This window comes from Eschscholzia californica, unplaced genomic scaffold (assembly GCF_041429995.1).
Source record: "Eschscholzia californica isolate CP2 unplaced genomic scaffold, dmEscCali1.0.p SCAF_5, whole genome shotgun sequence".
NCBI lineage: Eukaryota > Viridiplantae > Streptophyta > Magnoliopsida > Ranunculales > Papaveraceae > Eschscholzia > Eschscholzia californica.
In genome coordinates, this window is record NW_028238472.1 from 54,041,488 (window position 1) to 54,059,439 (window position 17,952).

Consider the following 17,952-nt stretch of genomic DNA (forward strand, 5'->3'; position numbering starts at 1 on the left):
AATTTATTCTAAGATCTTACTTTGTTAATAAGATAAATAGATTGGGAACACTTAACAAGTAAACGCCATAATCTTGTTAAGATTTCAGATTGATAACATAACAAACACTAACCTCCTAAGTTGGTTAACAAACACATGAAATTGTACATCCAGATAACATTCAATCCGGTAGATTTGAAGCCATCAACAATCCCAAATTATTAGAACAATCAAACTTCCCTCCTACCATATTATTCAAGCATTAGAAACCAAACTGGAACCCCATGTAAAAGCAATCGGGCTTCTAACCACATGAACACCATCACTCCATTCAATCGACCCAAATTCTGATCTCCCCAGAACTGTTTTCACACTAACGAACGATATCGTGTAAGATAAACTGTGGTTTTCTGCACTAAACACAAGCTTACTCGGTGAAACACTGATATTAACAGAAGATGGTCCATTAATTTTAGCTTCATAAACTGCATCAACTGAATTACCAACATTCTTAACTACCCTTTTGTACTGGACTACTCCTTGTCCTCCTAGCTTGTTAGAATCATCAAACACAACAGCAAATGATGGGTAATTCAAATCACCCGGACTCGTTAAAGTATTTGACCCGCAATCGACTTTCTCGTGGTCACGAACGAAAACCGCTATCCGTTTTGAATCGTACCCACTAGCGCATAGGAACGAAACGTAATCGGTCGTGTCGATGTCGTATACCAAACCCGGATTAAGTGCTCTGTTCGGGTCGACGTGACCCGCTCCACGAACGAAAGGTGTAGATTCTTTCCCAGTGGCAAGATCAGTAATAATGTTGCCTGAATTGTCTAAATTGTAAGTAGTTGTCATCAAGGCTGACTTAATCGCAGCTGGAGTCCACGTGGGATAAGCTTTTCTTAGCAAAGCAGCTAATCCGCTGACGTGGGGACATGACATGGAAGTACCTGAGATTATATTGAACTCGACTCGTCTCGGATCGATATCTAAATCGGTTGGACTCTGTGCACCGGTCCAACTCGCCAAGATATTTACACCTGGGGCGGTAACATCCGGTTTTAGAATCTCCTGCGTGTTTATATTGGGACCTCGACTAGAAAAAGAAGCAATTTTGGGAGAAGAAGGTGAAGCTCCGATGACCGTTCCTTTGAAATTAATGGTAGCCGTCGGAGATGGATTCACTTTCACGTACTCTCTGATTTTATCGCCGGCAATTTGACCAACCATAGTTGCCGGAATTAGATGAGAATCGGCAAGAAGCTCTTCACCGTTTTCGGCCGTATTTGCGTGAATCATTCCGATACCACCGGCGATTTTGACAGCATTTCCTTTCGCAACTCTCGCATTTCCACCTCGATCGCAAATCACAATCTTACCTGAAACTTTCGCCGGATCTAATCTTCCTTCATAGCAATAACGACTACCACAATCAGCAGCATAAACTAATTGGATCTGAGTTTGATTTAGTGGTTCGCCGGAGTAAAGTGAAACTCCGTTGAAGATTCTTCCATCTCCGAGAACAACATCAGCTACGAACTCACGATCGACAGTCGAAGCTCCGACGGTCAAAATCCATGGTGCGATGTTAACAGCGGTGTAAGGACCAGGTCCTGAATTACCAGCAGAACAAGAAACTAAAACTCCTTTCTCCATAGCACCAAAAGCTCCGACGGCGATTGAATCGTGATCGTATTCCGGTGCGTATCCACTAGATCCAACGGATAATGAAATGACATCCACTCCATCATCGACGGCTTGATCCATGGCGGCGAGAATATCTGAATCGAAACAACCTCGTTTCCAACAGATCTTATAAGCAGCGATTCTAGCTTTAGTAGCCATACCTCTAGCTTCACCAACTGCGTATTTATAAAAACCGGCATCTCTAACAGCAGATCCGGCAGCTGTTGATGCAGTATGAGTTCCATGACCTTCTGTATCTCGTGGTGATTTCGATTCTTTAGTTTCATCCATAGATCCAATCGCCGATTCATATCCTTTAAAAAAAGCTCTAGCTCCGATGATTTTCCGATTACAAGAAGGAAAATTAGGTCCAGATTCACAGGTACCTTTCCATTTCTTCGGTACGGGACTTAACAATCCCGAATCATTGAAGCTTCTTCGTTCAGGCCAGATTCCAGTATCGAGAACACCGACGATAACATCATCGGCGTAATCAGAGTTAGGCCAGAGGCCGAAGTTATCAGCGAGACCTAGAAAATGAGGAGTGTGAGTTGTGTGGATATGACGAGGTCGATCGGGAAGGATTGAGATGATTTGAGGTAGGTTTTGAAGGTGAGATGCTTGAGAAGGTGTGAGTCGAGCTGCGAAGCCATTAATGACGTTGGAGTAAGTGTAGATGATTTTGGTCTGATGATGAGGAGGGAGAGATTTTAGGGTTGAAGCGTACCAGTCATGATGAGATGTGAAGAGAGAAGGTTTATTTGATTTGGAGACATGGATGATGAATGTTGAGTGTTGTTCTTTTTCTACTTCAGAAGAAGAAGAAGAAGAAGAAGAAGAAGAAGAAGATATAGTAGTAGAAAGTGAAGGAGAGATGATGAAGAAAAGGAGAAAGGAAATGAGAAGAGGGGAAAAGGTGATGATGATATTCATCCCTTGAATCTTCATTCTGTCTATGATTTTCTTGTGAGAAAATCTCCTTATAAATTGGAGATGGCCCAAATGTCCACGCACTCAAACGAATCTTTCTTTCAAGATTAATGAAATAATGGGATAATCTATTAAATTGACTAGTCATGTTGAGGTGGTTCAGTGTGAGCCATTTGATATTTAGATTTAAGTGGGATATTAATTTTTTATTTTTTTATTTTTGAGAAATCGAGGCTAAAGTCCATCTAATTCAGTGGAGTTTATGTCAACCCTATTAACTATTTTGGCAATTAATTATTGACTGGCATGGTAATTGATGCTTAGACGGGTAAAATCCATGTTTGCTTGCCAAGGCCCCTACGAGCATTACTATCAAATGTCTAATCTCGCCTTGTAAATATATGTTTGATAGGTGTAATCTTCTTATTCACCGGATAGTATTTGAAGATAAGTATGACAAGTGTAATCTCAATCTTTTAAGATGAATTTGAAAGATATAATCTCAACTTTTTAATATATAAGTCTGAGAAGTGTATTCATTAGAAGGTTTGTAAAATAGAAATGTTCATATATAAATTTGGAATTTTCACCATATCTATAGACTTCCCTAGATTTGTACAATAGGATTGTTTAATTTTCTGACATAATTGATTGAAGCAAATGATTTATGGGTTCTCAATTCAATATACAAGATGGGATATTGAATTGAATCACAATATTGAATAAATAGGGTTTGTTTTCCAAGTTTTTACCACATGTATGTGTAAGTTAATGTAGCTGCATTTTAACAGGACATATAGGTGAAAGTGACAATTTTCTATCAAAATTATTTCTAATTCATACTCCATTCAAATACTACTATATTACCACAGAACTAGTAGTAGAAGATATGATTGGTTAAGAGTGAGTTCATATTGAATGGGGACGGATAACCAACAATAATTCATATTGCCACCTCTAGTCTAACATGACTTGTGAGAATCAATTTCGTTACTTAGCAAGTAACTCAATTTTTGTTCTTTAATAACTATCAACAAAAAGAAATCATTATTAGGTTTCTTTTCCTTGATTTTGGATTTTTCAATTGGTAAAATGTACTAACTTTTTGTCTAAAATTGATTTTCTTTATCATCATCATTGGAGTATTGATAATACAACCCTATCTTTTATTATTATTTTAGGTAAGAAACAAACTAGGCACATTCCCATTGCCACATATAATTGTCCAATATTTTAGCTAATGTTGTTACTTCTCTTAGTTGGCTTGTTTTATGCTAATAAACGTTTTGTGCTCTAAATCAGCCTCCTCTTCTATTCGACAGAGAAAGAATTTTGTGTTTCTAACCATCACACAATATGATATCGTCTTCCCTTACAAGAGAACTCTAAATCTGGCCTGGCCACAGGGAGAGTTGCCTGGCACAGCAATATTTTCCTTATTCTAGTTTCCAAATGTGCCAAAACTCAAAAAATCCACGTGAATCTCGATGTTAGCTAGCTCTATGCCTCTATCAGACAGAAAGATTTCCGCATTTTAATATGCCCTCATAACATTCAACAACCATCTACCCACTACCCTGTCTCGAGAAATATTAATATATTATCTAACAAAAATATCAAAATAAATACCTATTCATCAAACGACTATGTTATCGAAAAGAAAAAAGATGTCACGTTAGCACGTCCGTTGACTTACCGTGGTATTCCAAAGAACTAAAAGAGCATACATATGAGAGTCAGACATGGAAATGGCTATCAAAACAGACAACATGGGTTACAAGATATATTTGTACAATTGGGACAAGAACAAGAACAGAGACAAGGGTTCGGGCATTTAGGGCATTTATAGCAACTGGAACAAGACGTGCATTTGATGCAGGAGCAGCAATCTGAGCATGATTTTTTTGATGGAAATAAGCACGGACAGCAGCAATTCCTGCAAGATAGTTTTCCTAAGCAGCTGCATTTGCAACATGAGCAGCTTGGCTTTGGGCAGCTGCAAGCTTTGCTGCATTCACCGCAACAGCCGAAACAACAATGCCTCTTCTTTTTATTCTTTGATGAACATGAAGGGCAGTTGCTTGAAGTTAGACAGCACCTACTGGAGCAGCAAATCCACGACAAGTTCAAACATGACTTTCCACTGCTCATAAAACAAAGGAAAAAATCATGTCAAAGATGAAGTAGAAGGGATTTGACACATACCCATTTTATAAGTGAGAAAAAAATTCTATTTGTTCTTTGACGAGATAAATTAAAGTCAGTGAAGAGTAACAAGGAATCCTGGGTAATTGCTAATTTCGATAAAGGTGCACCATAAGCTAAAAAAAAAAAAGTATCAATAAACAAAATCCTTTGAAGGATATGAATCGTTTTTTCACTTCAACTCAAAAATCCGCCTGTTATGGCATCATCTCCAAATTTACTTTCAAAGACAATATACAGTCTAGCTACTGTCTACCAATTCGACTTCTCGAGGAAAAAAAATGTTATAAATGCACGATATAGAGACAAGGCATGGAAAAGGAAAATATACCATAGCCACTTCCAAAACCGACAGTGATTACGAGTCTTCTGATTTCTGTAACAAAAGGAATAAAAACTTATATTTGATTAGGTTATGAACATAAATCTTGATATACGTACAAAACGTAATTGTCTGAGTGAATGACCGTACACTGGTATTAAGGGATCTGGGTTTGCTCCTACATAATCATTAACCCTGAAATATACCACATTATGTCATTAGTTGATATGAAGCAACAACTCTAAAGAAAAATATGCATATATTTCTGAGGTGAAGCATACTCCTTGCAGCTCCTAGAAGCAGGCTGAAGGCTCTCAATTGATTTCAACTCTTCCTGCTCGAAAAGAAATTGCGTTTAAGAAGACATTGCAAAATCTCCATAAAAAAGAAGTTGAGCACGAAAGTCGATAGCATACAATAATAACACGTGACAGGCTTAAGAGCCACACGTGTTTCACGTCACCCAAAAAAAAACGTGTGTTAGGCTCAAAAGTACGCCACACATGAGGGGGCCAGCAAGAATAGCCCCACATGAGAGAATGACGATGTAGCAACCAAGAATATAATATCTAGGTCTTCTCCACTCATTGTCAATTGGTTTTGAGTTGGATGACCACAAACTTAACATACAGGGGGATATCTCGGATTAGAAGTGAAAGCATTCCAGTTGTGACACAATTATTTCGTCAAACGAAACTTAATTGTTCATCCATTATACAAGATAAGTAGAGTTTACTAATTAAAGCGAACTTAAATTGAATCAGTAATCATACAGTCGAGCTCATAATATATCTCTAAAGGAAAAAAAGCTTCGAAGAGATTATTCAATCTCCCTGTTATAACAACAAGAAAATTATGATGCCCTTTGGCTCCCTAATCCGGAATTATGCATAAAGAAGTGAGATTAAACACAACAAATCAAATACTCCATCAAAGATGTACTCTCGTCTCTCAAGTTTTGGATAGAACACTAATTAGGAGCCCTAAACATGAAAAAGTACTAATTCTTAACCATTTTAATCAGATCCCTAGTGCAAGTTTTAACCTAGACATTTTGAGGTGTTTTTCAAGTATAAAAAATAAAAAATAAAAAGTCCCCTTTTTACCTCAAAATGACTAATTTTTCCCTGATCATAAACTATTTATTGGAGAAATAAAAGATTAATCACTCAGATTAAGTGAAAAAGATTCAACTTTTAAAAGGATGAAAATGTTCAAAACCAGAAGTAATAATAGATTGATAGGGTGGGGTGGGTTACCTGAAGAAATCCGATTTCTCTCTCTAACTTTTGAACTTTGACAAGCTCCCTGTGCTTTCCAGTCATATCTGGATACTTGGGTGGAGATTTAGGGCAAGGATACGGCAAAGAAGAAGAAGAAGAATAGTTGGTAGCAGCCATCTACTGTAAATCTCCCCCAAATCAATGGCCGGAACCCGGCGACGGCAATGACAAACTCCCTCTGCTCTCTCTCTCTCTCTCTCTCTCTCTAACACACAGAGACAGTGAAGAGTCTAAAAAGGAAGAAATTGATAGAAGGAGTAGAGATAAAAAAAAAGGAGGGGGGGGGGGGGGGGGAGATGAAATTATTGAGAATTAGGGTTTTTCGGAAAGTAAAATTGACAGTTCTGAAAGGACTCTGCCATAGTAGCAGGGATTAGCAGACGTAGTAAGTAGTACATGAATGCATTTTGATTTAAATGCGGCGTGGAGTAAGTAGTAATTACACCAGAAACGAAACCTAACCCTAACCCTCCTAGAAGAAATCTCACCAAAGAAGAAGAAGAATAGTAATAATGGTGGAGAAGGAGAAGAGAGAGAGATAAAAAAAGTAAATTGAAAATGTCCGTACGAAACCATTATCAGAGATTTTGCAGGGAGAGAAAAAAAATTGGGAGAGAGAGAGTGTGTAGTTGCCTTGTTGTGTTCTGATCAGAGTGAGTGAGAGAGCATTCTCTCTCTCTCTCTCTCTATAAATTATGGTCTACTTGTTAAAGAGACATCAAATTTTGCTACATGGACACCACAGAGTCTTTGATTTTTGAGTTAATTCCGTTATGGCTCCTAATTTGTGACATACTCACCATTTTGATCCATACAATGATACAAGTGTCTGCCCCTTCGAGTTACCCCCACAAAAATTTAATTTCGTCACATCTCTCCACAACTTCATCTCTCCCTAAGTTCTGTTGACATCTCTACTACTTGTCTCTCTGATCAAACCAGGACTCAGATTGCGGAGTCGGCTCAGATCCACTTTCCCATGTGTTGAGACAACATGGGGTTCATGTTGTCGAGCTTACTTTAGCAGACCTTTCTACTTCGTTTCGAGATTGAAATAAAGCTTGTGGGCAGAGTTCTTTCACATCCACTTCTTCGCTTTTGTCTCAGGTTCAGCTTAAGGTTCAGTTTTTAGTTAATCTACTGATTATTTGATATGGTCGCAACTGGCTAATATTTCAATCAACACTCTCCGATAATCTTCGATAACAAATCCTACAAAATATAAAATAGACCCAAATTTTTAAAACTTTAATGTGTATACTAGCTAATATTTCAATCAACACTCTCTAATAATCTTCGATAACAAATCCTACAAGATATAAAATAGGCCAAATTTTTTAAAACTTTAATGTGCATATATTAGTAAAGCACTTTTGTTTATTTACAACTTAGAAAGACAAAGATACGAAGAGAGAAATGTGAATATATATATATATATATATATATGTCTAATCACATTATAAATAGGTCGGTCTTAATGTGAATAAAGGAAAACTTATCTATTTGAATTAATTCAGATTAAATATCCAATTGTTTCTAATTCGAAGAAAGCAAGAGGTGTTGCTCGTAAAATAAATTTTCAAAATCCTAAAACTTAATTAGATTAAATCAAATTCTATTAAGTCTTAAGAAGTTAGAATGACGACACTTCCATGATTTCTTAATATTTTATTTTCTCCACAATTTTTCAAAATGAGAAACCATTGACAAAGAAGTCTATATATGCTTTGAGGAGGAGTTAGTTATTAGGGTAGTAAATGTAAGCTTCTTAGATATAAGTCTTTGAAGATAATAAGTATAGAGTTGTGAATCTTATATGGAAATTGATGTTTAGATAGGTGTGTCTTTTAACATAATTGGTGTCTCTTTAGCAACCACCGGTAGTGGTGTTTCTCTCTGGTCTGAGTGTGTGTGCGTATCGAAGTGGTGGTGGTGGTTGCAGTCAGCACAAAGTGATGAGGAGGCGAAAAGCACGACGGTCGTACTTCAGACATCACGTGATGATGATGATGGAAGAAAGAGGAAAAAAAATATATAGCAGTCAGTAGTAGGACTGCATTTTTTGAATTTCGGGCCTCTCTCAATTTTATTACAAATTTAGTACACTTTCAATTGTTAGAATGACCACAACACCCTTCTATTGGAGCTCTACTTTTTTTTTTTTTTGTTAAAAAAACAAGTAAATAATTTGAAGGGTTAATTCCGTTTTGGCCCCCGATTTGTGACCAACTGGCCGTTTTGGCCCCCATAAGTGTCCGGCAGTTCGTTTTGGCCCCAAAAAATTCCTAAATGGCCCCAAATTTTTTCAACCTCCCAATTTTACCCCCATGGCATTTCTGTAATTATCTTTTTTTTCTTTTTCTTTGTCCACCTCATCTAACAATCACCACATCACCTGTACTTTACTTGTGAAAACAGCATCAGAGTACAATTTTTTGGGTGAAAATGAAAAATGCTTTTATTCGGTTTTGGTTATTCTTCCTTATCCCAGATTTGTGAATGAGGAGGAATTGGGTCGTCTGGTAGGCGGGAGGTCTTTTGTTATGCAAGGACTGAGGTAGGGGTTCTGAATCCTTTATCCAGCATGGTTTTATAGATAATGAATATGCTAGATTCTATAGTTATATATGCACCATTATAACTAGAGTTTAGGTAGCATGAAAATCGATTTATGTGATGAATTGAAATATGGTTGAATGGTTTTACTGAGATATGAGAAATGCTTTCGAACTGTTTTTACTGTGATTGCGAACTACTGGGATTTTCTTGTATGTACCCGACTGCGGATTATGTCAACCTACGGGCACGTAGCCATTGAGGGTAGGTGACATGTGGACACGGTTGTGATCCGTGTGAGACCGGTGAGGTGGGCGACATTAGTCATGAGACCTGTGGGAGTAGAGTGCTTCACTTGCTGGCCATTGGTGCTCGTACCTCCAGCTCGAGGCTCAGGGCCGTACACCCTGACCGCTCGCCTGGGCGGTGACATTGATTGGGAATCCCTCTACTTTGTGGCGATATGACTCTTGGTTGTTCCACTTCCGTGTTTGATAAGATAATGAATTGAATATGAATATTGGTTTTGATAAATGGATGAAACTGATTTTGAAAGATTGCATTAGATGCACGACAGGGTACCGAAGAGAATGAGGTTCAGGTCCTTCCATGGGTATTGGGGGACGGCTCTCTTATTCGAACTCGGTGATCTAAAATGTATTTAGATACCTAAGGTATATATGTATCATGAGGTAAACTCTTCAATGATTGCGGAGTCCCTTAGTGGGAGAGGGACTTACCGGCTAGGGGTAAGTCTCTTTCTCGAGGAGACGTAGTGCATTAGCTAGTGCCATAAATGGGCTGGTACTATCTAACGCACTCTAGGTTCTCCTGAGGAACTCTCCTCTTATTGGGAGCGCACCATGGGTGGGCAGCTAATCACTATTATTGCTTGCTAGATTAAGGAAAATGGTTTTGTATATAGTATATATGGTAACTGGTTTGATAACTTGTTTTGTCATGATGTTTACAACTTAGTAAATGAACTTTTGAAAACGTGATGGGTTTTGGATTGGTCTTCTACTAGAATAACTCGTGTCGGTGAGTATTCTGACCCCTTACCAGTTGTTAGTGTGCAGGTGCTTTGTCGTAGCCTCGAGGCGGAGTGTGTATTCCAGCCGGTGATCTTGTCTGACGAGGCTAGTGGAGTAATGTCGTTTTATATGGTTTTTCGTTATTTTCAAGTTATATATTTATTGCAGAAACCAAACTCTAATATGTATATACGTAAAACTTAGAGTTGTTTATAAGTTGTATCGGTGTTTTATGAGGCGTTTGTATGTTCGTGGTTCGGGTTTCGACCCGAAACTGAGTTGAGTTTGTTTAGCTTCCGCTCGATAGTTTATCTCTTTGTGTATGCGAATGTATGGTTTGCATGACAGGTTTTACAGGTGCGACCGGTTCGATTTACAGAGGAGACTCTGCCGGATTTTTGTCTCGTCTGTGAATTGCCGGGGCGTGGTCGTGTCTATTTTGGGACACGGGGAGTCAAAAAATTGTAATATTTTGTCTCCTCTAAATACTCACTCACCTTTAATATTTTTCAGTTTTTTCTTCCCTCATCTCCTATCTAATCGTCACTAAAAATTCCGGCGCCCCCACCATCCCTCATCTCTCTCACCTCTAGGTTTCGACAGACAAAGAGTCATTTGGAAAGCCAAATATCTAGTAAAATCAGACGTTGCTTCGTTTGGATCTGGAAGTTTTAGATTCAGACGAAAGATTACAGCAAAGGACCCTCTCCTTCGTCGAAGTTTAAAACGAGAAAAAAAGGCATGAAGTGGGATGCAAACGAGAGAAAATGAATTCTACTAAGAGATGATACTAAGAAGAAATATATAATTAGAGGAAAATTTTGTTTTCCCCATCCTTTCAAAAAAAATTTCTTTTTATTGGAGGCACCCTTTCGAATTTGGTTGAGCAAACTTGGTTTGTTTCCCAAAACATGAGTAAAATTAATAAACGAGGGTTATAGAAGAAGCTTTTCATATAAAACTAGAATACTCACCCCAGAGAGAGAGAAAGAGTCGGGCGGAGCGATCTTCCCCCTGGTTGCGCCGCCTACTGGTGGCGGTTACCGGCGAGGAAATGGCAGTTCCTGACGGTTTCTTTGATAGTCTCCATCGGTTTCTTTCCGACTAGAATCGTAAGTTCTTGTCTGATTTCTCTTTTCCATAACTCACCTTTCTTCACATTATCTTCCTCTTCAGATCCATAACATCTTTAGAGTTATTATTGGAAACACTAGCATCCCCTATCGTAAATGGAAAGCAACTGAGAGAGAAAGAGAGTTATCATTGGAAAGCAACTTTGATTTTCCTTCTTTGGGTTATTAGAATCAATGGGGTTCTCAAGAATCGATTCAACAATATTGATTGATCATCAAGTCTTGGGTAGGGATGGTAATTTTGAATCATCAAATGGTTTCACTTATCTGGTTTTGTTAATTGACCGACTCAAATTGAATCCTGTTTTTGCATTCAAACAAGATGATGAAGAAGATTGAAATAAGGATGAAGATAGAAATGGGTTACCATGTGTGGGGTTTTTGTGTAAGTCAAGAGATGGGACAATGGGTGGTTGCATTGGTGACGGTGTAGGGTTTTGTGTATCCCATACACTACCTAGTGTTGTAAGCGGAATCTCAAACATCTCATGTTTAACACTAGATTGCCCAGGATCTATATGCATAAACTAATCAATGAACTAGAGAGGGATAAATACCTTAACGCGTTTTTCCCTCGAACCATTCCAATCGCATGCAAAGATCGAGAGCTCCAACTGTAGCTCCTCTACTTGAGACACCGTGTGAATAGACTTGATCTCCCTTCCTTTCAGACTGCTAGGACTTAGTAGAAGGTTGAGAAGAACTCTTCTTCTTGACTAGATTGATAGAATGGGAACTTTCTCTCTATATTCCTCTCTCTCCAATAGCTGTATATTCAGAGAGAGAGAGAGCTGTATAATTTTCCTTAGAGAAAAATCCACACCTTTTCTGTTCTCAACTGACCCAATATATAGACAAACCCTAATTAGAATCTCATTCAGATTAGGTTTTCTATTTTCTGGGTCACAGAAAAGATAATTACCAAAATACCCTTTTTGGGGTATTTTGATAATCCCCTTAAGTGTGGCCGGCCAGGGCAGCCCACTATGGGCCTTATGTGGCCGGCCCACTTACTCTGGTCGGCCATCTCATGGCCGGCCCAAAGAGCCTCCTTTCTATCTTGTCCCGAATCTCCATTCGGACCCTTTCGGCCTTTCCAGTTGAATCCCATCCAACTTTAGCCAGTTCCCGTCTAGTCAAATCTCTCCGATCAAGTTACCACTCTTATGTGTAACCCGTTGTAGGATCCGGTCTATGTTAGCCTCGAATCAACTCCTTGATCCGATGATCGTAGTTGGCTTCTAGCAAAACATTACGACCCCTAATTGGACCGGACTGGATGATCTTTACGTGTGGTCATCGTTATCCTAACTGACAAATTGATCGCATTGCCACCTTGGTCGAAGGACACTCCTTCGGAAGGACATCTCCTTCAGACCGAACGGATAAATCCTTCAGACGGTACCTCTATGGTGGTGGTGGTTCTTCGGGGATGGCGGCTTTTTCCGGCGATGAAAACGATTTACCGATGATGAAAGCGTTTTTTTTTTTCGGTGACGACGACGGCTTTCTGGTGAAGACTTCAACGGTGACAGGTAGAAGATAGAGATTCTTGATGGTGGTGTGGTGGAGGGTTCCGTGGTGATTTTTTTAGTGATGGTGCTGGCGTGGTGGAGGCGATGGGGGTTGTGGTTCAAGGTGGTGGTGGTGAGTTTGTGGCGTAGGTGTGGTCTGTGGTGGCTTGGAAAGGTGGTGTTTTTTGGTTGTGTGGTCAGGGGCGGTGGTGGCTCTATCGGCTGGGTGTTCTCGTTGTATAATAAAATTGGCGGTTTTTCCGGCGATTGTGGCGGCTTTTCGGTGATGGAAACGGTTTTCCGACGACTACGACGGTTTTCCGGATATGGCTACGGTGGTTCTTTTAATATTAGTTCAGTATTTTGTCGACCTTTAGGGTCTTTTCATTCACGACCTTTAGGGTCTTTTCATTCTCGACCTTTAGGGTCTTTTTATCGAGTCGGTGTCTAGTCCAATTTCTTTCTCTTCATGAGGTACTTTGCATTTAAAGGTATGTAACTCTCATGAAGTTTTCAGAGGAGAGAAATAAGAATTATCATCCATGTAAATTGTGATTTTTATCACTTATGAAATGAAATGTTTCGCTTGGATTCAAAAAAAAAAAAAAAAAAAAAAAACAAACGAGGGTTATATTTGTCCTAGATGGAGTGATGAAAGAGATTGTGTAGGAGTAGTAAAAAAGAGATTCTAACTAATAAGACAAGACAGAGGGAGTAGTTAGTTGTACAAGAGAAGTGTCACTCACTCACTCACCCCATTTAGTAGTAGTACTAATACTACTTTCTTTTCTGGCAGGCGCAGGTTATATAGATATTGTAGTAGTAATAGTGGTAGTATAGTAGGTTAGCGGTGGTTTCAGGCAGGCGCTAGAAAATGCGAACCGAGTGCGTAGGTAGAGTCTGGCACGATAAAAGAGGCACAATCCTTGTCCCGTAACTTCTTTTGTGCATGCCGGCCTTGTGTCCCCCTAATTTCAAGTTGAAGAACAGACCAGATCGGTCTAAAATGGATTTGATATAACATTTAACTTTGTAGGATTCAAACTAATTGGATTTGTGAAGGTGTACGAATATTACTTCTAAAACTCAATTTGTAACCCTAATTCCTCTATCTTCTTCTCTTGATTTATTCGGGATTCTGATTTGTAGTACTACTATTAGGTTTCTTGGATTAGGGTTTTTAGAGAGAAGAAGAAGAAGATAAACTTTATGGAAGATGAAGATTAGGGGGGCAAAATACAACTTTGTAAATTTTCGGTCTAAAATGTAAATATGCTCCTTTAGTCTTTATTCCCCGGAGAATTTTCTTTATTCCCCAAAGCCGCGACCAATAAAAATGAGTCATGATGATAGCTCACACTTTTCTGGTTTTTATTTTATTTATCCCTCTTTTATCCCTTCACGGGAAATTTTTGTGTTTTCTGACAATCTGACGGATGACAGCGAAGCAATTAATTCCCCGTACATGACGTAATGTCAGAGAAACATTCAGATTTTTTGAAAATTCAAAACTGACGCCATTTTTTGACGATATTTCAGGCAATTTTTTTGGATCCTGCCCATTAAATTTTGTTTCAACTCCTTCTTTCTTCTTATTTATACATCCAAAAATCTTCTTCATCATTCTTATTTTGTTTCACATTTTATCTTCTTTATCTTTTTCAATCTCTAAGAACATAAATTTTCTGTTCTTACTCTCTCTAAAAGTTTTATGTTCTTATTTTTGGATGTTCATCATTCTTATTTTGTTTCACATTTTATCTTCTTCATCTCTTTCAATCTCTAAAAGTTTTATGTTCTTATTTTTCTTCTTCATCATTCTTATTTGTTTCACAATTTATCTTCTTCATCTCTAAAAATATCAAAGTACATAACCAAATGACCAGTGCACAGAACCATTCCTGGTACAGAAGAAAATTCTCAGTTCAAAAGTGTCCAGTACTGAACCAAATGGCCAGTACACGGAACAATTCCCGGTGCACAAGAAAATTCCCAGTACAAAAATGTCTAGTACATAACCAAATGGCTTGTACACAGAACAATTCCCTGTACACAAGAAAATTCCAGAACAGAAATGTCTAGTACATAACCAAATGGCCAGCACACAGAACAATTCCCGGTACACAAGAAAATTCCCATTACAAAAATGTGTAGTACATATCCAAAAAAATGACTAGTACACTAAATAATTCCCGATATACAAGAATTTCCTTGTACAAATTCAAGAAAACACAACCAAAACTGAAGAAGAGATTGGAAAGAGATAAGAAATAAATCTGGAAAAAAGAACGAAATTTGTTGAGATTGGAGAGAGAAATATATGTGGGAGAAAAAGAAATAAAAATAAATAAATCTGGAAAAAAAAACGAAAATGGCAAGTTGGTAAATTTTGTAATGGCAATCTGTAAATTCGTGGACAGTACAAGGTTTTATGTCAGGTGCGTCAGATTATTTTTCAAAATTTTTCACATTTCCCGAGAATTTTTCGGTGACAATTTTGTAAATTTATGGAAAGTACACAGGTATGATGGGAGGCGCGTCAGATTATTTCTCAAAAATTTTCGTGTTTCCCCGGAATTTTTCGATGACTGTTTCGTAAATTTCGAAAAGAAGAAGAGTGTTTCTAAAATTCCACCCCCATCTTCTAACCATTGGACCTGCCCCTTATTCTTTTCCTGCAGTGGACCTGTTTCTTGTTTTGGGTCAAGAATTAAGCCTTTTGCCCAACCCCTCTAAAGAAAAGGGGTATTTAATTGGATATTCGAGATACCCCTTTTTTGAACTTAAAAGTACACAACTACCCTTATTCTAATTGTTTCATTTCTTTCCTTGAACTCCTTATCAACTTATTTTCGTTTCCCATAATTTTTTCTCTTTGACCATTTTTTTTAATTTACCAACAACATTTATCGAAAATTTAAAATTGAAGTCCTGAATGGAAAAATTTATTCAATCATGGCTTTACAATTGAGAATTCTGTAACTTTTAAATAAAAACCCTAAACCACCATAAAAAAAAAAACACAGCCAAAAACACAAGAAAAATGCATAAACAAACTAACTAATTAAAATTGACATTAAAACCAAAAAAAGTATAGTACTGATCATAATTCAGAACCCCCTAATTTGAAGGATGAACCCCCTAATTTGAAGGATGAAAGATCAATCAACTAGTAAGAGTAGGGAAACAACTACCTGATCGAGTAAGCGGAGGAGGAAGACGAGGATGATCATCATGGGAGGATTGATTTCTAAGATCAGGACTACTAGTTGATGATGTAAGTGATGATCTTCTTGTTGTTGTTGTTGTAGTAGGAGAATCAAGACTTCTTAAACAAAGCTGTTTCATTGCAGAAATCAAATGTTTAGTTGGATTTGAAGGTGGAGTTGATGATCGGAAGTTATTACAGAAATTCATATGACGATTTAGAGCTTCTTCTGTGTTGATTTTCTTCTCATCCTCCTCCTCTGATGATGATGATGACCTAAAAATCTCATCTTTAACTGCTTCAGTACATAAACCGCAGATCCATCTCCCTTGATACTTGTCACGAACTTTGAGTATGTATGTTTGTGTGCATTCTTCTGTTAATCCGCAACAATCACATTTAACAAATTCAACTTCGTTATTCTGAGATTGAATCGAACAAGGAGGTATTTTATTGACAGCAGCGGTAGATTGAGATTCCGTGCCGCCGGAAACCGCCATTGATTCTTTCTGCCGCTGATGAAAACTAAAAATACCTAATACTTTTTAAACCTAGTAGCTTAATAAATCAGACGGAGTAAATAAGAACGGAAATAACGCGAATTGAAATCGATCGGTTACGGTTTTGAGATTGAAAGACTTTTTTTTATTTTTACCGTTTGATTTTCGAAATTTGAATCGATTTGATCGAATCTCTTCTTCTTATTGTTGTTTATTTATCGTTCTTTCTCCCACTCTCCTTCAACCTTTTCGGATTCGAGAAACAAGAACTCAGCAGATAGACATCTCAAGAAGAGGAGTACTAACTGCTAGAGTCTCTCTTTCTCTCTCTCTCTCTAGAAACTTCAATCTCTCTCTAACTCTATATACATATATAAAGAAAGAGTGAAAGAGGAGATTCCTTGATTATTCTTCTCACAGTTGTATCTTTCTCTCTCTAGAAACTTGAACTCCAAGACTGAGAAATTGTGGCGTGTGAGTTTTATTTGTGTATGAGCAGAGCATTGGAAGAGTTTTATGTGTGTAAACCCTAGGGCAACAAAATCTCCCAATGATTGATTTTACCTTTTTTTTTTTCAATTCATTACAGGTCATCAATCCACGCTGTCATTTAAATTTCACAGCTGGTTTATTGTGAAGACTAGTCATGTATGATCTGGCATTTCCTTGGAAATTATTTGTTGCCTTCTATAACAATAGCAACAAATATAACATTCTGATGCAAATTGTCTTTTTTTTTTTTTTTTTTTGTTGAAATCAAATACATTAACTTAAAAGTCTATTACAATATCCAGATTAAAAAGATAAACATAAACAGTAAACAAAGTAATACACCAAAATACAGAAATGAGGAATTGCGTAAAATAACTTCGTGTAGTGGATCTTCCTTTATTCTGTAGCTTAGACGTCTGGCAGCTCTTCAAGATGATTACGTGAAAGTTGGTCTTGAGATTTCTTCCGATAGATTGAAAGATGTAACTAGTACCTGCCTTCCTGTAACATGTAAGATGGATTAAACAGACACCCGAAGTTCCAGATCGGAACAAGGGTGTCTGTAGGGTGGAGCCAAAGGATGGTTCCGGGGTATCCCGCCAGTATTCTCCGTATGCAGAGACCATATCCGTTCGAGTTCCACAAAGTAGAATTTGATCAGACACCTGGTAAATGGGATCGCCGTCATAGCCCGAGTATAAATACTCGGCTAATTCGACAAAAGATCGCACATGAGATGCGACAAGGGGTGGAAGTGAGCATGTTAAGGATCTTGGATAAGTAGTTAAATCTATGCTAAAAACAAAAGCGAAAGAATTCGAAAGAGATTGAGCTGAAGCGTAAGAGACAAAAGGTGGGCTACTAAGATGGACATACCTATGTGAATCGAAGTGTCTTCCGGGGTCGAAAGGTAAGTTAATGCTAATATTAAATCTCTTATAAGACATACGATACGAACTCATGATCCATAAGGTTAAGCGATGGATCCAAATAAACATGAAATGATAATGATTACATACTTTACAACCTTTCTTGGAGATGAAAAGTAAGATGATAGGAGTTGGATTAACTTTAGAGTAACATTCAGTTGAAATAGAAGAGAAA

General features: G+C 37.9%; 3 protein-coding genes across 3 annotated transcripts; all 3 read right to left on the reverse strand.

The window, feature by feature from the left end:
* Window positions 1-2: 2 nt before the first annotated feature.
* On the reverse strand, window positions 3-2,628 carry LOC147540736 (Subtilase family protein). The gene has a single exon (XM_086640450.1). It carries the CDS (start codon window positions 2,617-2,619, stop codon window positions 235-237), a length of 2,385 nt encoding a protein of 794 aa, XP_086496576.1. The 5' UTR covers window positions 2,620-2,628; the 3' UTR covers window positions 3-234.
* A 1,555-nt stretch (window positions 2,629-4,183) lies between these two features.
* LOC147540737 (uncharacterized) lies at window positions 4,184-7,141 on the reverse strand. The gene is made up of 5 exons (XM_086640452.1): window positions 6,388-7,141; window positions 5,410-5,462; window positions 5,279-5,323; window positions 5,138-5,182; window positions 4,184-4,744 (listed from the first exon to the last, which is right to left on the reverse strand). Exons 1-5 carry the CDS (start codon window positions 6,526-6,528, stop codon window positions 4,357-4,359), a joined length of 672 nt encoding a protein of 223 aa, XP_086496578.1. The 5' UTR covers window positions 6,529-7,141; the 3' UTR covers window positions 4,184-4,356.
* An 8,672-nt stretch (window positions 7,142-15,813) lies between these two features.
* Window positions 15,814-16,356, reverse strand: LOC147540738 (uncharacterized). Its single transcript, XM_086643238.1, has one exon. The coding sequence runs from the start codon at window positions 16,354-16,356 to the stop codon at window positions 15,814-15,816; it is 543 nt and encodes a 180-aa protein (XP_086499364.1).
* Between the last annotated feature and the right edge of the window lie 1,596 nt (window positions 16,357-17,952).

What these genes read in the sequence shown, in the direction of transcription:
- LOC147540736 (XM_086640450.1), bottom strand. Translation starts at nt 2,619, where the DNA reads ATGAAGATTCAAGGGATGAATATCATCATCACCTTTTCCCCTCTTCTC.
- LOC147540737 (XM_086640452.1), bottom strand. Translation starts at nt 6,528, where the DNA reads ATGGCTGCTACCAACTATTCTTCTTCTTCTTCTTTGCCGTATCCTTGC. An exon ending in GAGAAATCGGATTTCTTCAG is followed by an intron (nt 5,463 to 6,387) that starts GTAACCCACCCC and finishes CTTTTCGAGCAG; the next exon opens with GAAGAGTTGAAATCAATTGA. An exon ending in CGGTTTTGGAAGTGGCTATG is followed by an intron (nt 4,745 to 5,137) that starts GTATATTTTCCT and finishes TTTTATGAGCAG; the next exon opens with TGGAAAGTCATGTTTGAACT.
- LOC147540738 (XM_086643238.1), bottom strand. Translation starts at nt 16,356, where the DNA reads ATGGCGGTTTCCGGCGGCACGGAATCTCAATCTACCGCTGCTGTCAAT.